This window comes from Monodelphis domestica, chromosome 6 (genome assembly GCF_027887165.1).
Source record: "Monodelphis domestica isolate mMonDom1 chromosome 6, mMonDom1.pri, whole genome shotgun sequence".
Lineage (NCBI taxonomy): Eukaryota > Metazoa > Chordata > Mammalia > Didelphimorphia > Didelphidae > Monodelphis > Monodelphis domestica.
In genome coordinates, this window is record NC_077232.1 from 28,265,521 (window position 1) to 28,292,026 (window position 26,506).

The window sequence follows — 26,506 nt, forward strand, 5'->3', positions numbered from 1 at the left end:
AATGACTATTATAGAAATGAATATTATGGAAATAGGATTTGAGTGATGATGTATGTATAACCCGGTGAAATTGCTTGTTAACTCCAGGATAGGGGAGGGAGACAAGAAGAATCATATAACCATGGAAAAAAAATTTTTGAATGTCTTGGACATCAACAGAAGCTACAGACTACCCATTGGAAAATGGTTTAAAAAATTAAATAGAGAATACATGGGTTGAGGGAATATAATTGCGGATGTAGACTCTGGGTGAACATCCTAATGCAAAGACCAACAACATGGAAATAGGTTTTGATCAAGGACACAGGTAATACCCAGTGGAATTGCACGTCAGCTACGGGAAGGGAAAAAATATGATTCTTGTAACCAAGAAATAATGTTATAAATTAACTAAATAAATTATTTTAAATGAAAAAAAAATTAAATAGAGCATCCTTGGGAACGTGTGTGCCTTCCTTCATCCTTCAGAAATTGAATTGAAATGAATTGAAGTTAAAAGATCAGACTAGGTAATAGGTCTGCTGGATCAAACTTTAATGTTTTGATTTGATAAACCAGAAAATTTCCATGATTATAGAACTACACAGTGATCATTACAAAAACACCTTGTCCTCATCCCCAGACATGTAAATGATTTGGGATATTCCTCACCTCAATGAGCCCTAAAGAATCAATGCATTTTTGTTTGTTTTAGAATATGTGCTGCCAAGCTATGTATGGTCTTTAAATTGTCAAAAAAATTTTAGTCAAGATTATCAATTTATTAAGTGAAACATCTTGTAAAACTAGCCATCTAGATTAGCTTCATTGTGTGGCGGTAGCAGGAGGAGGAGTATTTGAAACCAAAGTAGTGTATAACAGTCTCCTTAGAAGATTTGCTTCTAGATGTATTAAAGATGGTTCTGGACACCCAGAACCATTTCTTTGTTCTTTGCCTCTTTGTCTTCCAAGTCTGTCAGGGTAATGACTACTTAAGTATGTGTATATTAGTGAGCAAACATTTATAAGTGCTTATGGGGCAAATAAAAAGAAATGAAACAGTGCCTACTCTCAGGAAGTTCACATTCAAGAAACATGTACATTTATTTCTGCGCAGAAAAAATTCAGAGTGTTTAGGGAAAGAGCATTAGGTGTTGGAAGGATTAGGAAAGTGCATGTAGGTGGGTAAAAGTTTCAACTGATAACAAACATATATGTTTTTCAACCTTTTACTTCTAGTGAATTTGGTTCAAAAATCATCTTACTTAAGCCAATTATCAAAGTGTTGCCAAAACTCTTTGAGTCTCGAGAGAAGGCCATTCGAGATGAGGCCAAATTAATTGCTGTGGAGATTTACAGATGGATTCGGGATGCTCTGAAAGCTCCGCTACAAAATATAAATTCTGTCCAGGTGAGGCCCTACCACCTGTTTTTGTTATTGGCCACGTGGTATAAAATAGAGGTCCTTCCATACTGAAGTGAGGTAAGCATATATCTCCAAAATAGATTCTTAGGTTCCTTTTGTCCTTGTGATGTCCTCAGAGTATTGTTAATTCTTTTCCTCTGCTGTTACAGGACAGGCCCTGTTACATGGTGTGTTAGTCTTTTGTTGTTTGGAGTTTCTTTTTGAAGACCATAATTTGACTCCTAAGTGATGCTTTAAATAAATAGTGCTGCCAAATGGATATCTTGTTTTTATAACTACACCAGGTTGGGAAGGGCTGCCCTCTCCCCCTTAGTCAACATTCAAAAGCTCAAACTCTTCTTTGTGGGCAGCTTGAAGACCAATACTCCAACACACTGATGGAATTTAGATTTTCTTTGATCATTTCATTGAGACTGTACAGAATAAATGAATCAAGAACATATCATCTGATAGCAACATTGTCTAGTGATGATGTTTCTGCAAATAGTTCTAAAAAAACTTAATGGTTTTCTAGTTGAAGGAACTAGAAGAAGAATGGGTCAAACTTCCCACAGGGGCTCCTAAACCTAGTCGGTTCCTGCGCTCCCAGCAAGAGTTAGAAGCTAAATTGGAACAACAACAGTCTGCTGGAGGAGATGCTGAGGGAGGTAAGCCCTGTACTCTCAGACTTGTTATATGACTGGCATAATCAGATCCCCATGCCTGCTCTGCTCTACTGTGCTTTCTCCTCATCTCTTTGACTCCCTTTTTTATTCCTATTCATCCTATTGACATCTTGTTTGTGCATATCGGTTTGCTCTTTGAAAACAGGAACTCTTTTGCTTCTTTTTTGTATCTCTAGCACATAATGGAGTGCTGGCACATAGTAGATGCTTAATAAGTGATTATTGACCAACTGACCTACTTCATTTTTTATCTCTGCCTATTGACTTTCTATCTTTTAAGCTCATTTCAGATGCCACCTTGGGATCTTTGTTTTCCACTATATGCTTTCATGCCTATTTGTTCTATGTGGTAATAACACACATATAATATATAGCTGTTTGGGTTAGCATCTTATCTTTTTACTAGAATGTAAACTCCTTCAGGAGGCAGCAAGGTGGCTAAGTAGATAGTGTTGGGCCTGGATTCAGAAAGACCTGACTGAATTCTTTTCTTTTTTTTCTTTGATGTGTATGGAGTCTAGCAACAAGACACATTATATTATCTAGGGCTTCTCTGGACAAAGGAAGGATCTGCTGGATGCTGTATAAATGACTGTTCCTTCCTTCTTTCCATGAGATTCAGAACAGATAATAGGAAAGGATTGATGTATATTCCATTTTCATTTCCTAAGTTTTCCCATTTCTTGTAGGTGGTGATGATGGTGATGAAGTGCCACAAATAGATGCTTATGAGCTGTTAGAAGCTGTGGAGATACTGTCTAAGCTTCCCAAAGACTTCTATGACAAAATTGTAAGTTACCCATAGACTTGCTTTTCTTTAGATGCTTTCACAGTAATCACCTATTGAGTTTTAAACACTTGTTTCAACATATTTATTCTTATAATGATAAGAGAAAGTGGTTATGATGGTATCTGTAATGTGGGGAACTGGCCTCTAAGAGTAGTAAAAATTTGGACCAGTTTGTGATTACTATTTGTATTCATGCTAAGGCTTTGAAAATATTTTATTATGTAATTTCTTGCAGACATAATAAGGCATTTCTATAATAGTAACACTTAGTGATATTTCATAACTGTTGAAGATTTTTCTTAGGGGCAATACCATGGATAGAGAACCAGGCCTGAAAATGGGAGGTCCTGGGTTCAAATGTAACCCAAGATAGTTCCTACCTATATGACACTGAACATATCATTTAATTGTCTAGCCCTTGCCACTCTTTTGCCTTAGAATCAATACTTTGTATTGGTTGATTCTAAGTTGGAGGTAAGGTTTTTTCTTTTTTAAAAGACTTTCTTGGTATTATTTTCTTAAATAATTCATCGGGTCTGTACAGTACTATTGGAAATCAGACCATGGTGCTTGATCACTGAAAGCCATTTGATTCCCAGACTTCCTTAGAAAAATAATTTCTGAAGAAAAATCATCTTGACTGTTGTTATGATGGTATAACCTGGGATGCTTCATTTACAGTCTTAACTCTTCACTTTAACCAGCATGTTATTTGTACACTAGGGCTTGTGCTTTCATACTTGTAAAGATACTCCACACTATGTGTGACTCTTACTTTGCTCCTTACAGGAGGCAAAAAAATGGCAAGAGAGAAAAGAAGCTTTGGAGGCTATAGAAGTACTGGTGAAAAACCCCAAACTGGAAGCTGGAGATTATTCAGATTTAGTCAAAGCACTGAAAAAGGTAAATCTGGACTTTTCTGTGATGTGATTTCAAAATGGGGACTGTAGCATTACTTCTCTTTTAAATAGTTGCTGTTTTGTCTTAAATATTATTTCTCAATAGAAGTATGATTTTTTTTTTCAAATCTTTGGAGCAGTAGGCCATTATTAATGTATTTTCAGAATATTGGCATGTGAGGAAGCTTTACAAATTATTATGAAGAAGGATTTTCAAGTCTATGAATCTGCAGAATGACCTATTTAAAATAGGTTCCATTTAGCAGAATGGAGCTCAATATAAGAGCTATGCTTTTGTTTTATATATTAAATGGGCAAGAGGATATGAATATGTCATCAGGTTCAATGAACATTTTAGAAAGCTTTTGGTTTCGAGTTATTGAGGCCAAGCTTGAGTAACATTCTAGATCTCTATGCTTAATGGCTTTTATGAAATCTGAAAATACAGCTCTAGCATATAGGGATAAGAGTACAGACTTTGAAGATGATCCAAGAGTAGAGATCTCTGCCTTAGGATGTCGGGGGTCCTCCCTCACTGGAGGACTTCAGGTAAGGTTATAGATTTGACCTGATGACTTCAAAGGTTCTAGTCACAGTGCCTGGCAGTGCTTATATATGATTCTATGTCCTGCATTTATGAAGTGCAGTAGATCATGTAAACCATTTAAAAGATCTCTCTCATGCAGACTCCTGCTATGGTGGCACCACAAGCTTTGTTAAGAAGTGATCCTCTTGGAGCTATGCTTGGGAAACCAGCCTCATAGCAGCTATCCATGGGCAATGTCTGGAGCAAAGGGGAGATTTTTCTTTTATAAACCAGATTGCTGCTAGAGAAGGTACAATAGGCTGAGGCCAGGGATCTAGGCCTGACTCTGCTGCTAACTACCTGTGTTTGGTTGCACTTGTCACCTTATCTTTCTGGATCTGTTTGCTATATTCTAAGATGAGCAGAGAGTTCTAGGGACTTTCTGGAGCCTTCTCGTTTTTTTAATGGTTTTATTGTTTTGTTTTTTTTTACTCCCAACCCACAGGGGAGGAAAATCAGTCCTTTCAGGTGCTTTCTATTTTGTTCTCTGAGAGGGAGTGTTGAAAAATAAAGGTTCATTTCATCTGCTTTAAATTAAGACTAAAGATCATAACATTTGATTACAGTTTTTTATACAGATGCTTTAGTCAGTCCCCTTATACCCGGTGGGAAGAAAAAAAAAAGGAAAATAAGGAAAAAACATCAAAAAGAGGAGTAAATTGACAGGATAGTACTTAAGAGGAAAAGGTTCTTCCCATCCCTGCCTCACTTCTTTTTGTGCCTGAGGACACCCTTTGTACTGGGAATACAAATCCCTGTAATAATTTTTCTCTCCTTAAAATACATGAAAAAAAGTATATCAACTTTTTTTTGGAGTCTTTTAGAGAATAATTTTCAAATGATTTTTTTTGTCCTACCAGATTATTAGTTTATACTTTAATTGCCATGCTAAATGGGTAACTTTCCCGCTCCTGTAATTTTGCTCTCTAGTTGAATCATACTTTTTGTACTTCAGTACCTTCTTTTACTTGTCCAACTCTGCTGGTGTTTTTGCCTTTTCAAAATAAACAGATGAGAGTTTAGCAAGGGCCACAAGCTAGGCAGTATTGAAACTACCATTTAAAAATGCATTTTTTCTGCATTAAAACCAAGCCCCTAAATCCACCTATTCTTTTTAGGAGATGCTATAGTAGCAATGGCAACATCTAGATCCTTCAAGGGACATCAGGAAGACCTGAAAACATCTGTCCATCCTGCTCCTGAGGTCTCCCTTTTTACCCATGAATTCAAACCAAAAATTTATCAATATGGGATTCTTTAGGGAACTCCTTCCAGGGTGACTTAAGTGCTTCTAAACTGCTGTTACCCTTTTTAAAATGAAGTTTTCATACTTGTACCCCACAGGTTAGCACTGGCTGCCTCATCTCTAGCTCCTCTACTATCTCCAAAGGGGAGGGAATTGGCAGTATCAAGTTTTTCTGGGGCTTTTGGCCTTCAGGGAAAGAAGGACAAAAGGGAAAAAAAACTATTTGACAGAAATTGTTAGGAATCCCAAAATTCATTCAGCTACCAAATAGGAAAATAAATAATGATTCAGCACACTGTGACTTTTCAAAGTTTTCTTTTAATTAGACTAACACTATTGTGTTTTGTTTTTAGGTTGTTGGAAAAGACACTAATGTCATGTTGGTGGCTTTGGCAGCAAAATGTCTTACTGGACTTGCTGTTGGGCTCAGGAAGAAGTTTGGTCAATATGCAGGCCATGTAAGTAGTGCTGCCTTCTTGAAATCAGGAGGAGAAACAATAGTTTTATCTCGTCTATGTTTAAAAAAAAAAATCCTGGGAGCAGCTGGGTAGCTCAGTGGATTGAAAGTCAGACCTATAGATGGGAGGTCCTAGGTTCAAATCTGGCCTCAAACACTTCCCAGCTATATGACCCTGGGTAAGTCACTTGACCCCCATTGCCTAGCCCTTACCACTCTTCTGCCTTGGAGCCAATACACAGTATTGATTTCAAGACGAAAGATAAGGGTTTAAAAAAATAACAAACAAACAAACCTAAACCCTTTCAGACGACAGATGCCATACCCTAAATTCTTTGCTTTAAAAGAATAATTACTTTATTAAATTAATAACCTTTAAACAGTGCTTCGTAGTCACTATAATTCTCGACTCACATGTTGGTGTACCCACAACATTCTAATGAACATTTAGTTGTAACAAGCAAATCGGCTTTGATATTAGATTGGATTGGATACTCAATCATTAAAAATGGTTTTGTTTGATTTATTTTGCTACTTAAAATTAGATTTTAGCTAATCAATGTTTTTCATGTTAGGTTTCACAGTCACAAATGAGTTATTAGGACATATTTTGATGAAATCTCTTTGACCTAGGCAACTGAGTTAAGAGAGTTTCAATAACTTAAAGTCAGAGGTAAATTGTAGCAAACTGAGATCATTCTGTACAGTTATGACTCTTACTTGACCTTGGGGTTTATGGAGAAATTTCAAAATCCAGTATGGCATAGTCAATGAAGTTTGGTATTCTGTTCCTGGAAAAGCCTTATTCTTAAATGAGTTTAGTCTCTTAGCCAAATTGTATCACCAAGTTTTTGTTATTGTTGATGTTTTCCCAGAAATCTGAAAATTTATTAAAATCATGATAAAATAAAGAAAGGATGAAGTTCCAAGTGAAACACAGTAAATATAATAATCAACAAGCATAATAAGTAAGGGTTCCCAGGGGACAGGGAGATGGTGAACCGAGTCCCTCTCTTCAGGGATCTTTGTTTTGCAGCACAAGAATATAATATTTAGCATCACATGTTTATAATATTTAGACCTTGCTTACTCACTGCATTAAAAATAATTTCAAAGAATCTTTCTGTACCACACCAAATGATTAGATAACATTGGACTGTGTCATGGATTCAAAATAAGCATCACAATCCAGTTTTTCTCAGCTTTACATTATCTTAGAAAATTATGCCTTTTTTTATGTAACTTTTTTCTATTAGGAGTATATTTTTTCTGAGATTTAAAGATTAAACTAAGGGTCACCATATGTTTTTCTAGTCTGAGATCCAATGGTAACTTTTTGTTTTGTTTTTTTTCCAATGGTAACTTTTTAAACTAATTTTTATTTTGAAATTGAAGAACACTACCAAAATCTGTTTCAATTTAAGAAAATTAGAACATTTTTTAGGTGTTTGTGTTTTTTTTTCTTTTAAAAAAAGGTAGAGATAACTGATATTTTTCTTAAGTAGCACAGTGACCTGTTTATTAGTACACAAATATTTCTTAAATTGATCTATGTAATTTCATGTTGCATTTTAATAGTTTTATAGAAGCACTTATTGGTTTAGATTTTTATCTAAAGGAAAATTGAGTCCTATGATCTACATTTTAACAGTTGTTACCAGTTAGTCCTTATTTCTTATTTCATGAACCATTCCTATAAAATGAGTTTTCCGTATAAAGTGATTTTGACTAAGATTTTTGGTCTTTGAAAAAGTGCTCCATTTGGTTTCCCAGGTCCTGAGTTTGGGGGGGGAAAGGAAATAGTGAAACTTCTAATTTGATGGATTTTTAATTTTTAAATTTGAATAAGTAGATCTAGCTATGATCTCATTTTCTTATCCTTTTCTCAGCCAGATTTTTTCATTTCTCCTGGGACATGATGGATCCCTGTCAATTTGCTTGGACATAATAGTGCTTTTTCCCTCAGGAATTGTGAAATGGTTTTATTCAACTTAAGCTGTACCTTTTCACAGGTAGTGCCGACCATCCTAGAGAAGTTTAAAGAGAAGAAACCTCAAGTAGTCCAAGCCCTCCAGGAAGCCATTGATGCGATCTTCCTAACTGTGAGTTAGTAACATCTGGTTTGTGTTGATTGTTTTGCCAAGTTAATACTGTGGTTGCTCTTAATTCACAGATGATCAGTATCCATTGTCTGACTCTGTTCTCTCCTAACTTCTTTTGAAGACTACCCTACAGAACATCAGTGAGGATGTTTTAGCTGTGATGGACAACAAGAACCCAACCATTAAACAGCAAACATCCCTTTTTATTGCAAGAAGTTTCCGTCACTGTACTTCTTCCACACTGCCAAAGAGCCTGCTCAAGCCCTTTTGTGCTGCTCTTCTGAAGGTACGAATGGAGGTTAGAACTTGGAGGGTTTGTATTAGCAACATTTAGAGGCTTTCACTATGCATTGACATCCCTTGACAGGCCTGGTGACTGAAGTGAACTTTTTTAAGTGTCTCTTCACTGTGACTACTTTATAGAAAAAGACATGGGATATTTGATTAGCGGAGCTTCTAATGATTTAATTTGGCTTTCCTAATCCATCTCCTGGGAGTTTTTGACTGGTATAGGACAAGAATAGTTATCAAAATTGTTGAAATTTTTAAGCTAATTTGAGAGTAGTTGATGATGGGATCAGAAATGTTATTTCATAAAATACTGGCAGTTCTCTGTATCCTTAGGAAAAGCTTGCTGTTCATCAATGCAAGGAAAGTCATATTTTGCTCCCATGTTAACTTCACGTGTTGACTTACATTCATTAATCTGAATTGGATCCAATAATACCTTGAGACCCTTTCTTTTTAAGGGGAAAAAATAAGAAAGATGATTTTTCTTCCTTTTGGGTCATAGCACATCAATGATTCTGCCCCTGAAGTCAGAGATGCTGCCTTTGAAGCACTGGGCACTGCTTTGAAAGTGGTTGGTGAGAAAGCTGTAAACCCTTTCCTAGCCGATGTGGACAAACTCAAGCTTGATAGGGTAAGTCAATAATGTGTGATGATGAAAGAAGACTCCTTTTGCCTTTTTGGCTTTATTTTTCTGAGTTGGAGAAAAAGCACTGGGGGCAGGGAATTGCTCCAAGGAAATCCTTGTAGGGATTTGAACTTTTGATCCCAGACCACCTTAGTCAAACTCATGCATAACTAGAGGCAACTAGATGGCATAGTTAACATGGACATGGAGTGAGGAAGACCTAAGTTCAGGCTATGTGACCACGGACAAATAAGTCTCTTCACCTCTATCTACTTCTGTTTCCTTATTTATAAAGTGTGGATAATGATAGCATCTACCTCCCAGGGTTGTAAGAATAAAATGAGATGTTTGTGAAGTGCTTTGCCAAACTTGCTGTACTTTGTAGATGTTAGCTGTTATTCAACACATTTATGTACCAACTATATGCATGGCCCTGAGGATAGAAAGATCCGAATAAAAACTATCCCTCCCTATCTCAAGGAGCTTGCATTGTACTTTGAAGAAGTATACATAAACCAGTTAGTTGATAAAAAATAACTACAAAGTAATTTTTAGAGTTTGAGGTTGGGCAGTGTGGAATAGCCTCTGGCAGAGGCTTCATTTGATTTGAGCCTTCTTCAGATTGTACCCGCTTCAGCTGCTTTCTCTCTGCACCTCTGGAATCCCTTTCTCCAATTTGTAAGCTCCTCCGAGAATCTCCATTCTGAAGAAGGGGCCTAGAGCAGTCATCCTTTATTCTCTGTAGTTTAATATCATACCCCTGTGGGTACCTTCCCATCCCTTTCCCCTTTTTCAGCTTCCTTTTATATGTTGTCTTCCCCCATTTATAATTTAAGGTCCTTGGGAGCTGTGGCTCTTCTTTTTGCCTTTTTAAAAATTCCCCATGCTTTGCATTTAGCGTAAAATTTTTGTAAATACTTATAGACTTGACTGAAGGAAGTCAGAGTTTCTAGAGGGAGAGGGGAAAGGGGAATATTAACTTTTTTCCCCTAATTTGGCTCCATCTTCTTAAGTGGCTCTTAGGAAAAGTGCTATGTGGCAGATATGGTCTGTATAACTTGTATAATCTTCAGTACCCAGATAAACCTATGCCTGATTTAAATTTGTTCATTTTTAACACCATCTAGAACCTTAATGAAAAACATCTAAGAGGTTTGACTTCCTTCAGTACCAGAGGTTGCAACTGCATTAGGATATTTGTATACTGGTTCAGTACACAGACTTATTAATATGCATCTGCTACTACCCTTGTGGTTTTAGTTTGAAAGGGAACACTCTTCTTTTTGAATTCTTTTTTTTTTTTAATTTTTTTTATTATAAAAACCCTTACCTTCTGTGTATCGGCTCCAAGGCAGAAGAGTGGTAAGGGCTAGGCAATGGGGGTCAAGTGACTTGCCCAGGGTCACACAGCTGGGAAGTGTCTGAGGCCAGATTTGAACCTACGACCTCCCATCTCTAGGCCTGGCTCTCAATCCACTGAGCTACCCAGCTGCCCCCATTCTTTTTGAATTCTTGATTAGATAAGAAACAGAAAGTTCTGTGGCTTATCTGCTAAAATTGAGTTTAATGACTTTGATGTCAATATCATTGCCCAGATCAAAGAATGTTCAGAGAAGGTGGAACTGGTGTATGGCAAAAAAACAGGAGCAACAGCTGATAAAAGAGAGTCCAAGCCTCTTCCTGGGAAGACTGTGGCTTCAGGAGCTGCAGGAGATAAGGATGTGAAGGACACTACAGTACCCAAATCAGGGCCCTTGAAAAAGGCACCTGCTGCTAAGGTAAAGAAGCCGGCATGGGGGTATCTTTTTAGAAATTAACATATTAATTTCTATAAATAAATCAAGGATTTGGGGTTTGTAAACATGTTCTTATAATTCTTCTGTCCAAGAGCCCTTTGGACACAGGGTACTGTGTGGGATAGGGAGCCAGCCTCCAAGTCCTTTGCTCTATCAAGTTCTGCCTCTGACCCATCCTGGTTCTGTGACTGTGGGCTAGTCACTTTACCTATCAGTGCCCCATGATGCTCTCTAAGACTAGAGTTTCACCTGGGAGTGACTTATGAAAATGTAATTACAAGTCTAGGCCCTATCCCTTGGGTACAAGTTTAATTCCTACATCCAAAATGATAAAGAAGATGAATGTCACCAACAAATTTGGTGGTTGATTTGTAAAGGATAATTTTATAGTTGTGACTTAATATCTAAATTAATTATTGATCACCATAGGATATCCCAAATAATAAAATACCCAAGTCAGCTGGAAATTATGGTGATTTTAATTCATGTAGAGCAGAGGTTCTCAACCTCTCAATTTGTAGCAATGAGAATACATAATGCATATCAGGTATTTACATTCTGAATCGTAACTGTAGCAAAATTACAGTTTTGAAGTAGCCACCAAAATAATTTTTTGGTTTGGGGTCACTGCAACATGAGGAACTATTGCGGGGTCACGGCATTAGAAAGGTTGAGAACCACTGATATAGAGAGAAGGAATTAAGGAGAAGAGAGGGAGAGAGGAAGGAGTTAATTTAAACTGCTCCGGCTCAGGCTGAGCCAGGCAGGAGTTAAAGGCCTTGGCCAAAGGGACCTCCCCTGAGCCCAAGGAAAAAGGAAGTCATATTACTCACTACGAGACTGTCTCAAGGAAGTTGTCTAAGGGAGCTCCTCCAGGCTCGAGTTCCAGGATCGAACTGGCACCCAGGCCTGCTCTCATAGGAAATCACCAGCCAGATCCACCTCTCCAGGGAAAAACACCAAAGAGAGGAAGTGATGTGCCCTATATAGAAGGTTTTACATCACAAAATCTTATCTGTACCAGTGGTACCTTAGCTTGACTTGGGACAGCCCAGGGGTCTGTCAGCTGTTTCTGCACATGTCTATCAAAGGCCATCCTCCTAAATACTTAATCCTTAAGAATGGGTGCAGACATTCCTGATTCTGTTAGACCAAGTATCTCCATTGTTACAATCAGGAGGTAGCTAAATCAAATCTTCAGACTTTGTTACCAAGGAAGCATGGAGATCTAATGTGATCTATTTGATATGGTGCTACTTTCGACTATCTCACTTAGGTACTCATTCGCTTATAATTTAACACCAGGCCATATTTGGAGTATTGTGTTCTGGTCTAGGAGCCACACTTGGAGAAAGACATTGATAAGCTGGAGAGGATTTAGAGGAAAATAGCCAGGAGAGTGAAGGTCCTTGAGTCCATGTCAAGTTAAGGATAAGTTGAAAAAACTAGGAATGTTTTACCTGGAAAAGAGAAGACTTAAGGTGAGGGGCACAGTGTGTAGGGGGAGATTAGAGTACTATGTTCATAATTTTCAGGGCTATCATGTTGAATTGAAGTGTTTGACCCTAAGGGAAAGAACTAACATCAGTAATTAAAGGTTAAAAAGAAGGCAAAATTAGGTTTACCGTTGGGAAAAACATACTAACAATAAGAGGTGCCCAAAAGTGGAATGTGAACTCCCTAGAGAGAGTATGGTTGTAGTTGAATGAAGAGGAGTTTGGAAATAATGGCAAAGGCTTGAATGAGTGGAAAAGGCATGTTTGGGAGGCTTAAGGAGGGGAGAGAAGGTTTGGAATCACTTCTGTGAAGAGCAAGGAAGTTAGGAATAAAAGAACCACCATGGGCCCAGGTGACGTTAGACTACCATGAATTCATAATGTATGTAATTGGCATGGTCATGAGACTTCTTAAGGCTCTGTTCATCAGCCTGTCAATAGGGCAGGAAGAGGCCAATAATGTGAGACTGAAACTTCGACTAGACACAAGTGGCAATAGAATAAGAAGCTAAGAGATTCAAGAGGAGAGGACATAAAGACTTAAAATGACGTATTAGAGTGTCCAGATTAGAAAGGGACAAAAGTGGAACCAGAGCAGAGCTAATGCCCTGAGAAAGTACTAAGAGGAGAAGAATGCTCAAGTAGTAGAACATAGCTAACACAACCATGACTTGGATTTGGTACAGTGTCATTGGAGCAGAGGTGATGGAGGAATAGAAGCCTACGGAGATTGTTCGCAGCATGTTATCTTAGAAAATTCCCTAGGATATACAAAGATTAGGTCGCTTGCCCAGAATCACTCAGTCAGTTCAGGGCAGTGAGAGGTCTTCCTGACACTGTGACCATCTTTCTCAGTCACAATAACATTCTGGAACCTACTCTACTGAAGTATAAGCATCCTCTAGCATCCTTCAGGACTAAATAGCATCGGTTCTGACTTTCAGCAAGCTCTTTGCCAAAGTGAAAATGAGTCATCAAAGTATGTTGCCATTTTAGTTGATCTTTAAATGATTTTTCCAAAATTAGGCCCACTTGTAGGAAGTTCACTGTTCTGTAGACATCTAGGCTTATATCTTCACAGTCACTTTTGAGCCTTCCCTTTTCTATCACCTCTTTTCTTCAATGAGAAATTAATCTTATATTTTCTTTTCTTATCTAGACTATTGTGGTCATTACTTACTTCTTAAAAGTCTATTCCTTGGAGGTAGCTGGAAGAGTCAGACCTCAAGATGGGAAGTCCTAGGTTCAAATCTAGCCTCAGACACTTCCTAGCTTTGTGACCCTGGGCAAGTCACTTAACCCTCATTTCCTAGCTCTTACCATTCTTCTGCCTTCAAATCTATACATATAGTATTGATTCTAAGACAGAAGGTAAGGGTTTAAAAAAAAAAAGTTTGTTCCTTCTCTAATCCATTTTCCACACTGCTGCCCAAGTTGTTTTTCTAATGGAATGCCTATTATCATATCATTCCTTCCTCAAACAGCTTTTGAGTAGCACTCAGTCACCTATGAGAATATCAGCTTTGGTACTGAGACCGTTTACTTTCTATCCTCTATTCCTAGCCTGCTGTCTTTCAGTTTGTTCACACAGTCCCTAAATATGAAGCTCTGAGGCACTTTCTTCCTTTCATACCCTCAATCTCTATGTCCTTGTTCTCTAAAGCCCAGATCTGATACTTTTTCTAGGAAGCATTCCCTGATACTTTATTCCCATTATAGATGAAAGCAGCCTCCCTCCTCAGATTGTTCCTAGTACTTTACCAGGACCACCTCTCCCTTTAGAGTTATTTTGTTTGGTTTTTTATCAGGATTGTTTGTTTGTTTTTTGTTCCATCTCTTCTTTGGTCTCCCTAACACCCCTCCTTTCCCCCAAATTTGCTCATAAGATCCCTGAGAGGATTTATATCTATCTTTAACCTAAATATAGTTTAGTTACCTACCCATACCATGTAATTAATAAATGCTGGCTTGAATTAAATATCCATTTTCCACAAATGGACTATAGGCAGAGAATTTTAACCTTTTTGCATTTTTAGTATTTTGAGTTTAATGGTAATGACTACATTTTAACTCGTCAAAATGGAGTGCACTTACTTGGTGAATACATTTATCTTTAAAGTAGGAGATGTAACCAATGAATGACTATCAACTTGTGGGTCTAAATTTTGACCATAGTGACCAAGGCTCTGAATCCCATGCCTAATTGCTTTTCCTGTTTTTCAGGCTAGTGGACCACCTAAGAAGGGAAAACCAGTTGCATCTGGAGCTGCTGGGGGTGCTGGATCTAAGAACAAGAAAGGCCTAGAGGTCAAAGAGATAGTGGAACCTGAACTTTCGGTAAGGATTGCCCCCATGCCTCTCAGAGACAGCAGAGCCCTGAGAACCAAGGTTGAGTTGGGGTATTTTTTCCCCTTGGAATTTCATGAATTCTATATTCTTGTGCATTGGGATTGATTCAGTGATGAAGTGTTCTATTGTGGCAATCAAATAGGATCCCTGCTCAGTGAGGCCCACATGGCCACTCTCCTGTTTGGCATTGTCTCAGTTACCCTGGGTCCCTCCATTAGTTGTTTTAGGCACCTTCTTCTAATGCTGGGTTTGCTATCTTTCAGGTGGAAGTCTGTGAGGAGAGAGCTTCAGTAGTTCTTCCTCCTTCCTGCCTCCAGCTACTTGATAGTGGTAACTGGAAGGAACGGCTGGCTTGCATGGAGGAGTTCCAGAAGGTAAGTAGCAAGAAGTAAATTTGAAAGAAACATTCTTGGTATTTGTGGACCCTTGTGCCTAGATGGGCTTTGTTTTAGACCAGGCAGTGTCCTGGTGGTGCTGCTGCCTCCTGTTTCAGCCTTGGTAGAACTGTCCAGTGCGCCCTGACCTCCTGGTCTTTGGGACTGATGCCTTTTTGTAACTGTCTCCACTTATTTGTATTGATTGAATCATAACACTCTTCACATCCTCCTGATCCCTCTGGTCTTTCCTCTAGAGATGATCAGGCATTCCATTGAAGGGAATAAACATTTTCTTCTTACTTAGGTTTAATTTTTATTGATGCCATTTCTAGGTCACATTTATTTCCCAACCTACCCCTTTCTTTTTTCAAAGGAAAAAATGCTATTCAGCAAAACTAAACATGATATTGATTCTCTCTGACCATGGGTGCAGTGTTATACGTCCCTAACTCCCCACATCTGCAATGAGGGGAGAGAGGTGCTTCTGGAGCACGGCTTGGTCATTTGAATTATACATCAGGTCGTTAGGGTTTGGGAAATTTGTTGTGTTTGCATTTGCATGGTTGTAATCCTGTTTCTGCTTGCTTCACTCTAGTTGACAGAAATTTTCCCCTGCTTTTTAAATTTTCTTCTCATTGTTTTTTATGACCCAGTGATATTCTACCACATTTGTTTACAGGTTTATTTAGCTGTTTCCCAATTCATGGTTGTCTCTTGTATTACCTTTGCTACCACACAGTACTGCCATGAGCCTTCCTTGTGGTATAACTATGGATTTGAGCAGCATATAATAATAATATGATTATTATTAACTTTTAATTCTCTTGAAAACTATTCAAACAACATTGTTCTCCCTTTTCCTTTTTTTTATGTGTCATTATGATTTATTGAAAGAGTAGAAAATGTGGAAGGAGATTCTGAAATAATAAAAAGCTTCCTCATTTTAGGAAAGGTATATTTTTTTAAAAACCTTTACCTTCTGACTTAGAAATGTATATTGTGTATTAGTTCTAAGGCAGAAGAGCAGTAAGATTAGGCAGTAGGAGTTAAGTACCTTGCCCAGGGTCACACAGCTAGGAAATGTCCGAGGTCAGACATTTGAACCCAAGACCTCCCTTTTGGGCCTGGCTCACAGTCTGCCCACTGAGCCACCTAGCTCCCCCATGGTATATACTTTAGCTAATTTTATTTCTTCGTTAAATTAGGTAGCAAGAGAAATGAGGTAACCTAGTACATAGAACACCAGGCCTGGAGTCCAGAGGTCCTGGGCTCAAATCTGGCCTCAGATACTTCCTAACCATGTGACCCTGGGCAAGCCACTTAAACCAGATTGCCTATCCCTTGCCAGTCTTCTGTCTTAGAATTCATACCAAGCCAGAAGATAAGGGTTTAAAAAGTAAATAATTGGGTAATTAGGTAGCTACCAAATCTTAATTTAAAGTAAAGTAAGTGAAGTGGAAAGAGCATTAGATTTTAGGGATCTTAGAAAAATGACACTTATTTGCCAAGCCTCAGTTTGCTCATCTGTGAAATGTAATATTTCTCCTCTCACTTCATAAGGATTGTATCAGCCATCACAAGATGTTGACTTCCTCCACTCATTGCCATCTTCTGACATGTGGATTTTTTTTTTTAACTTTTCAGACTGTTGAGCTAATGGACCGAACTGAAATGCCATGTCAGGCATTGGTGAGGATGCTGGCCAAGAAGCCAGGATGGAAAGAAACCAACTTTCAGGTACATTTTTCTGTTTTTTAATGGAGAACAGCATGTTCATTGCCATGGATCTTCTTGCCTGTTGCTGTGGAGTCAAGGACAGATGTGTCCCCTGCTGATAGCTACGTTCTTTCTCTGAGTCAGCAGTGTTTCAGTTTCATTTGGAATCCTCACAAGGATGGGGGTTTGTTGGTTCCTACTTTGGGAGTTAGGCTTTGGTTAAGTGTCATCTGATGACCAGGATGAAGTAGGAATTTTCCTTTTGGAAAATAACACAGAAAAGAGGCCTTTAATTTTAATTTATAGTGGATTATGTGAAAATCAGAAAATGAGAATTACTTTACTTGGTTACTAAATAAATGAGAGAAAATTGGGTAGTATCCAATTTGTATTACAAATGTTTGTTTATAAGTCACTTCTTAGGGAATTTGAAACACATTTTCCCATAGAAACAGTATTACAGTTGGGTGGGCAGATGCCATAAGGTAGCAGAAATATAGTACTAGCAATACTAGCAGCACTAATGTTGATTCCAATCTAGGTTCTAGGTGCAGGGAGCCTTATCCTCCAGGGCCATTTCTTCCCCCTCTCCTCTCCCCCCCCCCCATTCTTTTATTTCTCTCCACTGTCTCCCACCTCCTTTCCCATGCCTTCAAACTTCCCCTAACTCCTTAGTAAAGGTCTCTATTAAGCCTGTTTTTTGCTTTGTCTCTGAAATGTTGACTTTCCCCTCCCTGACATCCAAACTCCCATTCCTTCAGTTCTGCCAACAGTAACTTGATATTAGGAAAATAGTTAAGAGTATTTCAAATGTGAACTCATTTGCAAGACACTGGAAGTCCCTTAGCCCACCTCCCCCTCCCCCCAATCCACTGTATGTTCATGCTTATTACTTAAATGGGGCTCTAATGACTGGAATATCAAGTTATATAAATAAAAATTGTAAATGTAGCTAAGGTGAGGAAAGATTTTTTTTTAATTTTTATTTGGTTAATTTCAAACATTCCTTGGTTACAAAAATCATATTCTATTCCTCCATCCCCTCCCCCTGCCCTTCCCATAGCTGATGTGCAATTCCACTGGGTATTACATGTGACCTTGATCAGAACCCATTTCCATGCTGTTGATGTTTGCACTAGGATGTTCATTTAGTGTCTATATCGCCAATCATGTCCCCTCCACCCCTGTATTCAAGCAGTTGTTTTTCTTCTGAGTTTCTACTCCCACAGTTCTTCCTCTGAATGTGGATAGTGTTCTTTCTCATAGATCCCTCCGGGTTGTTCAGGATCACTGCATTGCCACTATTGGAGAAGTCTATTACATTTGATTGTACCACAATGTATCAGTCTCTGTGTACAATGTTCTCCTGGTTCTGCTCCTTTCGCTCTGCATCACTTCCTGGAGGTTGTTCCAGTTCCCAGGGAATTCCTCCACTTTATTAGAGGAAAGATTTTTTAATGATGGGAATATCACATAGTCTCTCCCTGGTCAACTTAACAAATCCTCCAACTTTTCAGTTTCTTGTCTTCTATTCCCTTTAGGGCCAAGGCCCACCTCCCACATGAGGCTTTTTTAATCCTCCATAATTACTAGCTGGTTTTCTCCTTAGCCCCTACATTTACTTTGTATTTAGTTGTTTGTATATTTGTTGTATATATCTCTTTCCCCCTTTTGTCCCCATGAGCTCCTTGAGGGACTATTTAATTCTTTTCTTTACGTCCTCACCTTCTACCATATTTTGTTATAAATGCTTATAAAATTGAATTCAAAAATTCTGAAATCAGTGTTTGGAAGGTCTCTACTTTTTCACAGTGGCTTCCATTACAGTCAGAGCCCTGGTATGAGGAACATGGCCATTGTATGTTTAAGGAATGCCTATATTGCTGAGTCAAAAGAAAATCTAAGGAAGCACATTTTAACTTAGAAGCTTTCTGGGTGACAAAGTTTCATATTGCTATTTTGAGAAGCTTTAGTGTTTTTACTCTTTACTCTCACATAAGTTTACTATTTCTTAACTTCCTTTGTCCATTGCTGGGGTCCCTCTCACTCGTACAATCCAATGGCTTCAGATTTAGCTTTAGTTTCATCCGTTCCAAGTTGATATGTACAGCCCAGAGATCTTCTGGCTTAGTTTTGTCTTTGTGGTTTTTATCTCTCTTCAGGTGATGCAAATGAAGCTTCACATTGTTGCTTTGATTGCTCAGAAGGGAAACTTTTCCAAAACTTCAGCTCAGGTTGTCTTGGATGGTCTTGTGGATAAGATTGGAGACGTGAAATGTGGCAATAATGCCAAAGAGGCTCTGACAGCCATTGCAGAGGCATGTCTGCTCCCATGGACAGCTGAGCAGGTCTGTGACAATGGTTTTTTTCCTTTCCATTTCATTCATCATTTTCACTGATTAAAATCCAACCCCTTTCCCTTCTCTGTCAAACTCTGTCTTGGTGCTGCAGATTCTTTTTTCCTCAAAAGCAGATGATATTACCCACCTGGGGTTCTCTGGCTTTGTCTGTGACCTTGAGAGAGCTTCTCAGACAGTCACCAAGAGGGCATAGATGTAGGCAAATAAGAGTGTTTTGTCTGCTCTCAGGATTGCTTTCTAGGCTCTTTATGAAGCGACTTGTATAGTGAGAAGAGTTCCGATTTGAGTGCAGAGACTTGAGTCCTCCGTTGTTGGCTTTCCCTAAATTCAGTGTCCAGGGCTCAGTCACTTAGTCTATTTAAGCATCAACACCCTCTTGGTCAGATGAGGGGGTTGAAGTTAATGTTTGACAACATTCTCTCAAGCTCATAATTTGACCCTTTTCTACTCCAATGTGGAGGAAAACAATTTTGAGGGATTCTAACACTGATTCCAGGAATGGGATATGGTAATAGGAATGTTACCTGTAACTCCCTTTTTGCTTTTTCATCCCCTCATGAATATTCTTCTCTTGTTATGATTATGTAGTAGAGAGAAAAGGGGATCTGTGTTTTTCTCTTTCAGGTCATGTCAATGGCTTTCTCACAGAAAAATCCCAAAAATCAGTCAGAAACCTTGAACTGGCTATCTAATGCAATAAAGGAATTTGGTTTTTCTGGGTAAGTCCCTGAAGATAAGTAAACTAGAAGCTTATGAGATTTATTTTCCATCTTAATATTATTGCCTATGACTGTGAATATTTGTATATAACCCAGCCTACCAAAACAAAACAAACTCCTCCAAACTAAAAATGTACATCCTCCTATCTCTCCCTCAGATCTGAGTATGAACTGCCAGTTTACTAGGTGCTGACATTGCAGTAACCTTGTTACTTCTCAGTCTATTATGACTTCTCCTATTGGGGTGGAATTAAATATCTACTAGAATGTCTAAATTTCTGACCATCTCTCTCTCTCCGTTGGGTCTCTGATGAAAAATTGTCAGCGTGTCATCTGAGGCGTCTGTTTCCTCTCTTTTTATAGTTGTAGTGGTGGAATAGACTGTGATCTATTCCTATAAGACCTCATGGGTTATTTTGAATTTTCACTATTCTCTTTTCCAGGTTAAATGTCAAAGCTTTCATTAGCAATGTCAAAACAGCTCTTGCTGCTACAAATCCAGTGAGTACCTAAAAGAAAATGGTAATGGCAAAGGCAGGCTCTTGGTGTCTGTTCTACATTACATATGTTCTTTCTGCCTTCCCTTGTTTTGCAGGCTGTGAGGACCTCTGCCATCACCTTGCTTGGGGTAATGTATCTGTATGTGGGCCCTTCTTTGCGAATGTTCTTTGAGGATGAGAAAACAGCCCTCCTCTCCCAGATAGATGCTGAGTTTGAAAAGGTAAGAATTCCATAAGCAGCATGTTTCTCCAACTGATGGACTTAGAAATGTTATTCCAAATGGTTAGTTTTAGGGTTACTGGCTTTGATAGTAAGATGTCTTAATTAAAGTTGCTTAGTATTAGCCAGACTCTTTGTATATCAAGTTATAGGCATTAACGAAATAGGTGAAAAATAGCACACCTTTTATTCCAGGATTGTCATATGGATCAAATGAAATATTTTCTGTAAAACTATTCACACAGTGCTTGGCACATAATCAGTACTATATAAATGCTAACTGTTACTATTGACTCATTTGTTTTGTAGATGCAGGGACAAACCCCTCCTGCCCCAACACGTGGAACTTCTAAGCACATTGGGGGTGGTGCTGATGAAGGAGAAGATGGAGATGAACCAGATGAAGGTGGCAATGATGTTGTAGATCTCTTGCCAAGGGTAGAAATCAGGTGTGTTTAATGTAAGAAATGAAGTTTTTATTTGGATAGAAATGCTAATGGACAGACCAGCCTTGAGGCAATTCCATTGTGGCCCTCCACTGCTTCAGATCTTCCTACCTACTCCTAAGGAGTAATATGGCCAAACCGTTTTCCCCAAGTAACAACCAGAAGTTAGTGCTCCACAGTAGCAAGAGGGCTCAGACAACTTAAACCTGCCTGAGTAGCCTGGCTATATGCCAAGGCATAAACAGGCTTCCCGAGTATGAAGAATAAGACCTTCTTAGTTGTGTTTGTACAAACAGCTGGTCTCTGCTGCCCTCTTGTACATCATGGCAGCAGTCTGCCATTGCCTATTTTCCCAGGAGTCCCAAGAGCTGATAGGGAGTCCATGGATGGCCTTGCATGGCAACATCTGATCCAGGAGAATTTCAGACAGGGCACTGAAAATATGAAGGTGGTGGTTCAGGAGAACAGAACTGTCCTGAAGCTCCTAGGCTTCCTTTATAAGTACAGTGAAAGAGGAGGCAATGCCTGTAAGCTTAGGGGCCCTCTGGCAGTTCTTCTAGACATAAGATGTAGCAAACACTCGGGTACCTCTAGCCAGCTCTCCAGCCTTACCTGGCAAATCCTAGAGCTGCTAGGGTTCTAGCATTCCAAGGAAGAGAAGGTCAAAGTCTTTTAGAATAAAGAGATGGGGGGTGGGGGTGGCCACTGGAAGGTCCAAGGTTAGGAATAAAAGAAGACAGGTTTCTTAGCCAACACCCAGACTCAAGATACACCAGAAGATTGTGAGGGAGCTGGACCTCAGCCCCAAGAGTCCCAAGGAAATATCTGCCGCAGGCACAGGGGAACAATAGATGATGAGCTAAAGCAGCATCTGTTGCCTTGAGTGAATTGCCCTAAGGAGGTCCATTTCTGGCTTCAGGGAGGCCTGCCCCCCAGAAGAAATCAAAGGAGCCTAAGGCATCTGGTGACCTGTGGGTAGAAGGAAGGGTGGCTGGATTTCTAGGAACTCTAGATATATTATTATAACTTGGATAAACCAATGCCCCCAAAACTACAGGAAAAGTGCTAGTAGCTGGGAGCCGCTTTTTAAATTCTTGTTTTGCTTCTTTGATCATCTTACTAAATCTTACTAAAGATTTGAATTTAAGGGGTGAATTTCTTGCTTCTCTTTCTCAGTGATAAAATCACTTTGGAGCTGGTATCTAAGATTGGGGACAAGAATTGGAAGATCCGGAAGGAAGGTTTGGATGAAGTATCTGGCATCATTAATGAAGCAAAGTTCATACAACCTAATATTGGGGAACTTCCAGCTGCCTTGAAGGGTCGACTCAATGATTCAAATAAAATCTTAGTATGTCATACATTCTTTTTTTCTGGGCTACATTTCCATTCCTACCTGTGTATCCTTAGGTGCTTATTTAAATTGTGTCAAATGAGTTATTTAACCCTAGTTTCTTAACATGTTATATAGGTGCACCTTTTGTGCATTAAATATGTTTCTGTAAGACCATATATAAATTAAAATTGCATGTTAATTTAGTTTTAAATAGTTAACTCCTGTTTATTTCAAGAAACTTGATGATTAATCTTCCTATAAAACGTGACTCCTTGCGTATTTAAAATTTGGTGTTTCTAACTTAGGGGGTTGTAACTTGGCATAGCCCATGCCTAATTCTTCTCTTTAAGTCAGAATAATACTGTAAATTGACATAGTGATGACTCACTGCCTAAGGACAATTTATTTCCAAATTTCTCAGTTTGCTAATCTCTTAACTGTCACATAGGCCTAACTATGCAAGAGTATATTTTACTACATTGGTTGTTGCTGAAAGACCTTGAATGTGGTTCAACCAGAGTTTGGATGTACATGTGTGTATGTTTCTGTCTAGGTGCAGCAGACATTGAACATCCTGCAACAGTTGGCAGTGGCCATGGGCCCAAACATCAAACAGCATGTGAAGAACTTGGGCATCCCAATCATCACGGTTCTTGGAGACAGCAAGGTAAGCTCAAGCTAATTCCCTATGTAAGAGTAAAAATTATGTGACTGGCCTTAAATTCATAATTTTATTAACCAAAAGTAATAGGAGAAAAGAATGGAGAAATATATAGGTTACTTTCCTTATTGTCCATTTAACTTGCTAATCTGTGACTGCCATAAGGGTCACTAGCCCTGCTTACAAAGCCGTTCAGTCAGCAACAAACCTGGAAGAGAAAAGAGGAAAATCCATTCTTGCCTCAGTTTATCAAACCTATTCTCCATCCCTAACTCTCACATGTCACTTCTCAGGGGCCAGCCATAGCTTTCTATTTTGCCTGGGCCGCTCATGGGGGTCAGTCTAGGGGAAATCACCCTGACCCCTGTCTTGAGATCTCTTGACTCTTATTGCTGCATTTTTCCAGTTGCTGTTCTACCCAATGATTTCCTGGCACACGATCCTGGTGTCCAGGTCAAAAGGAGATGAAGTCAAGTATATGACATAGGAGGGGGAGAAAGATACAGTTTCCTTCACATGCCTAACCATATTGTGGCTAGCACACTTAATGACGTACGCTAATGCTGTATGTTGCCCATGTGCTAATCCCAATAGTTTTCCTTTTTAGAATTTCTGCCAAGTACATGTAAATGTAACCCTGGCTGTTGGGGGTGGGGTGGGGAGTCATTTTGCTCCTAAGGCACTATTAAGCTTCCCAGGAATAAACTGTTTTATCACTTGCTAAAACAACAATGCAAAGATTGTGTCAATGCAAAAATTGAAGGTTTTTCTACCCTTAGAGTATATTTTTAGCTTTTATTCTAATTTTCACTTGCTATTTAAAAAAGGTTCTAGTCCATAACATGTGGAGTTTCTTTCACCTCTTTCTGTATGATTACAATAACCTCCTAACTGGGCTCCCTTTGCTCAGGCCAACTCCTAATTCCAGTCCCTCCGCCACCCCCCATCCCCCCCAGCTGCCAAGTTGCCCCTGTCATACACCAGTGCTTCCACTTTTCCTCCAGGATCACTCAAAGTATTCTGTTTGGCATTTAAAGTTCTCACAAACTGGCCTCTCCCTACTTTCCCAGTCTTCTTGCAGTTGGATCTCCTCCATGCTTTTTGTGGCCCAGTTTGCTCTCCTATCTTCATGTCTCTGTGCTGGCCATCTGTCCCCAGGCCTGGAATGCCCTTCCCTCTACCTCTTGACTTTCCCATCTTCCTTAAGGGATTCTTCCAATCTTCCCCCACTCTTAATGCCTGATCAGTCAGATAGGGCCTCCGTAGGCACCTCTTCTTGGCAGTCTTTGGGCCATTGACAAGATCAGGGAGGGGAGTAATCCCTTTCTCATAGCCCCTTGGGAACTGTAAATTTTGTGGTGATGGAAAATTCTTATGTGATCAGTCCAAAAGAAGTGGTAGCATCTTATTTAGTACAGTATTACCTAATGTGGAACCACCCTAAAGTCTTAGCAGAAAGTCACCAAATCATTAGGGTCAAGAAATAGACTCAATGGGAATGTAATCCCTTAATGAGGTCAGGCTGGAAATGATGTGAAGAGCTGCCTTTATCTTCCTTCACATCTCCAGTAGCTCCTAAATTGAAAAGCATGTACTAGTTGTAATTGCTCTTTGAAGTTTTAGCAACATATTTTTTATAAGAGGGTTTTAATAAAGGGTGTTGGGGTGAGTTGGAGTATTATTTGGAAGTTAGCATTCTGAAAAAAACTATCAGAAATTTTTCAAAGGAGAAAAACAAAAAGATTGAGTGTGAGGCATTGCTGACCAGTTTGGCTCCTCATAGAATTTATGATTTCCTTCAAGGCTACATTCAGGAGGTTCCTTCTGTTTCCAATAGAAGAAATGGACCTTACTCATTTAGTGTTTTGTTTCCCTCTTCACATTATCATGTATTGATTCTTTTCTTTCTGTGTCTTATCTCCTATGAGAAGGAAAGCTCCTTGACTAGAGAAACTCACTCTTTTTTATCTTTGTAAGAGAATAGATCTCACACACACACACAGTCTCATGAATTGTGAATTTTTGTCTTTCTACAGAATAATGTTCGAGCTGCTGCTCTAGCAACTGTAAATTCCTGGGCAGAACAGACTGGTATGAAGGAGTGGTTAGAAGGAGAGGATCTATCTGAGGAGCTCAAAAAGGAAAATCCTTTCCTAAGGCAAGAGGTTAGTTCTATTAAAAAAAAGGCATTTCCATGTCTGTAGCTTGCCTTTGTCTTAGGAAGGGGTGGAGTGGATCTATACACTTGACTAGAAAGACAACAGGAGTTCTGTGTATTTCTACTATACCTAATGAAAAGGGGAAAGTGAAATTTCAGAAGACTGCTGTCCCTGTGTGTATGTGAAATTCCTAAAGGGCCAGACCTCCTAGTGCCTTTGAATGTTATAATTGTACCTTTGATGAACTCCTAAGTGGGAGAGGTACAGCTCAAAATCATAGTGCAAAGAGGAATCCTTCACCATGGGTAAAGACAAACTGTCATCGTCAGTGATCGTAGTCCTGGTTCAAAGTGATATTTCTGCTGCTGCTACCCATGTAAGGATAAGGACATTTGAAAGCCAACTCTTTCTTGAAATGGTAAAGAGGGGGGAGAGGACCATCTATCTTTAGAAAGTGCTTTAATGGCTGCCAACAGATAAAGTTCAGATTTGGTACCAAGAATGGAGACACTTTTGATAATGGGACTATGCTAATTGGAATTGGAATGTTAATCTTTGTTTTTAACTTTATTTAAATATGCACATTTCTTGAGTTTATGGGCCCCAAGCAAGTAGTTTTCATTTTCCTTTCATCATTTCATCATTAAAAGTGTGATTTGAATAGGCTACTCAAAAAGTTCAGGCTATATACAACAAAGAAGAGAGAAGATGACATGGATTAAAAGGCAAGCATCAAATGATACAATAAAAATTGGGCAGTAAATAACTGGTATTGAAGTGTAAATCATTTTAGAGTCAGCTTTTGTGTGGTCAAATAATGGGCTGATTCAGTCAAAGTAAAATACCTTATTAGAAGGGTATCTTATTATATAGATACTACGTAACTGTTAACCAGTTGCAGCAGCTCTATCTAGACCTGTTTAAACATAAGACCTACTCCAGAAAGTGAAAAGTAAAGAAAGATTAAACTCTTGACTATTAGCATTTTATAACATTTAGCCAATGCAAAACAGTCAAGACAAGAGAGTATCAAAAATGTCAAAAGCCTCAACAAGCAAAGCACTCAATTTCCTTGTCAGATGGGAAGAGGATGGTGGCTTAGCATACAAATTCAAGGGCAGAAAGTTACACAACCTGACAATGGCAAGCGCTCATCATCATTGCTTCACTTGTAAAACAATTAAATGGGTAGGAGGGAAAAGTAAGCCAGCAGAAATCAGCTAGTCTAGGTTGTTGCCTGGCATTTTCTGATGTATATTGAAGGAAAACAAGAGACTTGAAGCACAGGTTAGCACTTTTACGGGG

The 26,506-nt window shown here is 38.9% G+C and overlaps 1 protein-coding gene across 15 annotated transcripts in view; it reads left to right on the forward strand.

Moving 5' to 3' along the window:
- The window catches only part of CKAP5 (cytoskeleton associated protein 5), an 87,371-nt gene that overhangs the window by 35,205 nt on the left and 25,660 nt on the right, over positions 1 to 26,506 (forward strand). For all 15 annotated transcript variants that reach the window (XM_007497393.2, XM_056801840.1, XM_056801847.1 and 12 more), the window contains 20 exons: positions 1,219 to 1,390; positions 1,920 to 2,052; positions 2,760 to 2,860; positions 3,650 to 3,763; positions 5,945 to 6,049; positions 8,061 to 8,150; positions 8,272 to 8,436; positions 8,944 to 9,072; positions 10,662 to 10,844; positions 14,582 to 14,695; positions 14,971 to 15,081; positions 16,729 to 16,821; positions 18,963 to 19,148; positions 19,785 to 19,879; positions 20,323 to 20,380; positions 20,475 to 20,600; positions 20,909 to 21,048; positions 22,222 to 22,396; positions 22,935 to 23,048; positions 25,079 to 25,207. In XM_007497393.2, the coding sequence (XP_007497455.1) occupies positions 1,219 to 1,390; positions 1,920 to 2,052; positions 2,760 to 2,860; positions 3,650 to 3,763; positions 5,945 to 6,049; positions 8,061 to 8,150; positions 8,272 to 8,436; positions 8,944 to 9,072; positions 10,662 to 10,844; positions 14,582 to 14,695; positions 14,971 to 15,081; positions 16,729 to 16,821; positions 18,963 to 19,148; positions 19,785 to 19,879; positions 20,323 to 20,380; positions 20,475 to 20,600; positions 20,909 to 21,048; positions 22,222 to 22,396; positions 22,935 to 23,048; positions 25,079 to 25,207 (2,533 nt within the window). The remainder of the gene's footprint in view (positions 1 to 1,218; positions 1,391 to 1,919; positions 2,053 to 2,759; positions 2,861 to 3,649; positions 3,764 to 5,944; positions 6,050 to 8,060; positions 8,151 to 8,271; positions 8,437 to 8,943; positions 9,073 to 10,661; positions 10,845 to 14,581; positions 14,696 to 14,970; positions 15,082 to 16,728; positions 16,822 to 18,962; positions 19,149 to 19,784; positions 19,880 to 20,322; positions 20,381 to 20,474; positions 20,601 to 20,908; positions 21,049 to 22,221; positions 22,397 to 22,934; positions 23,049 to 25,078; positions 25,208 to 26,506) is intronic.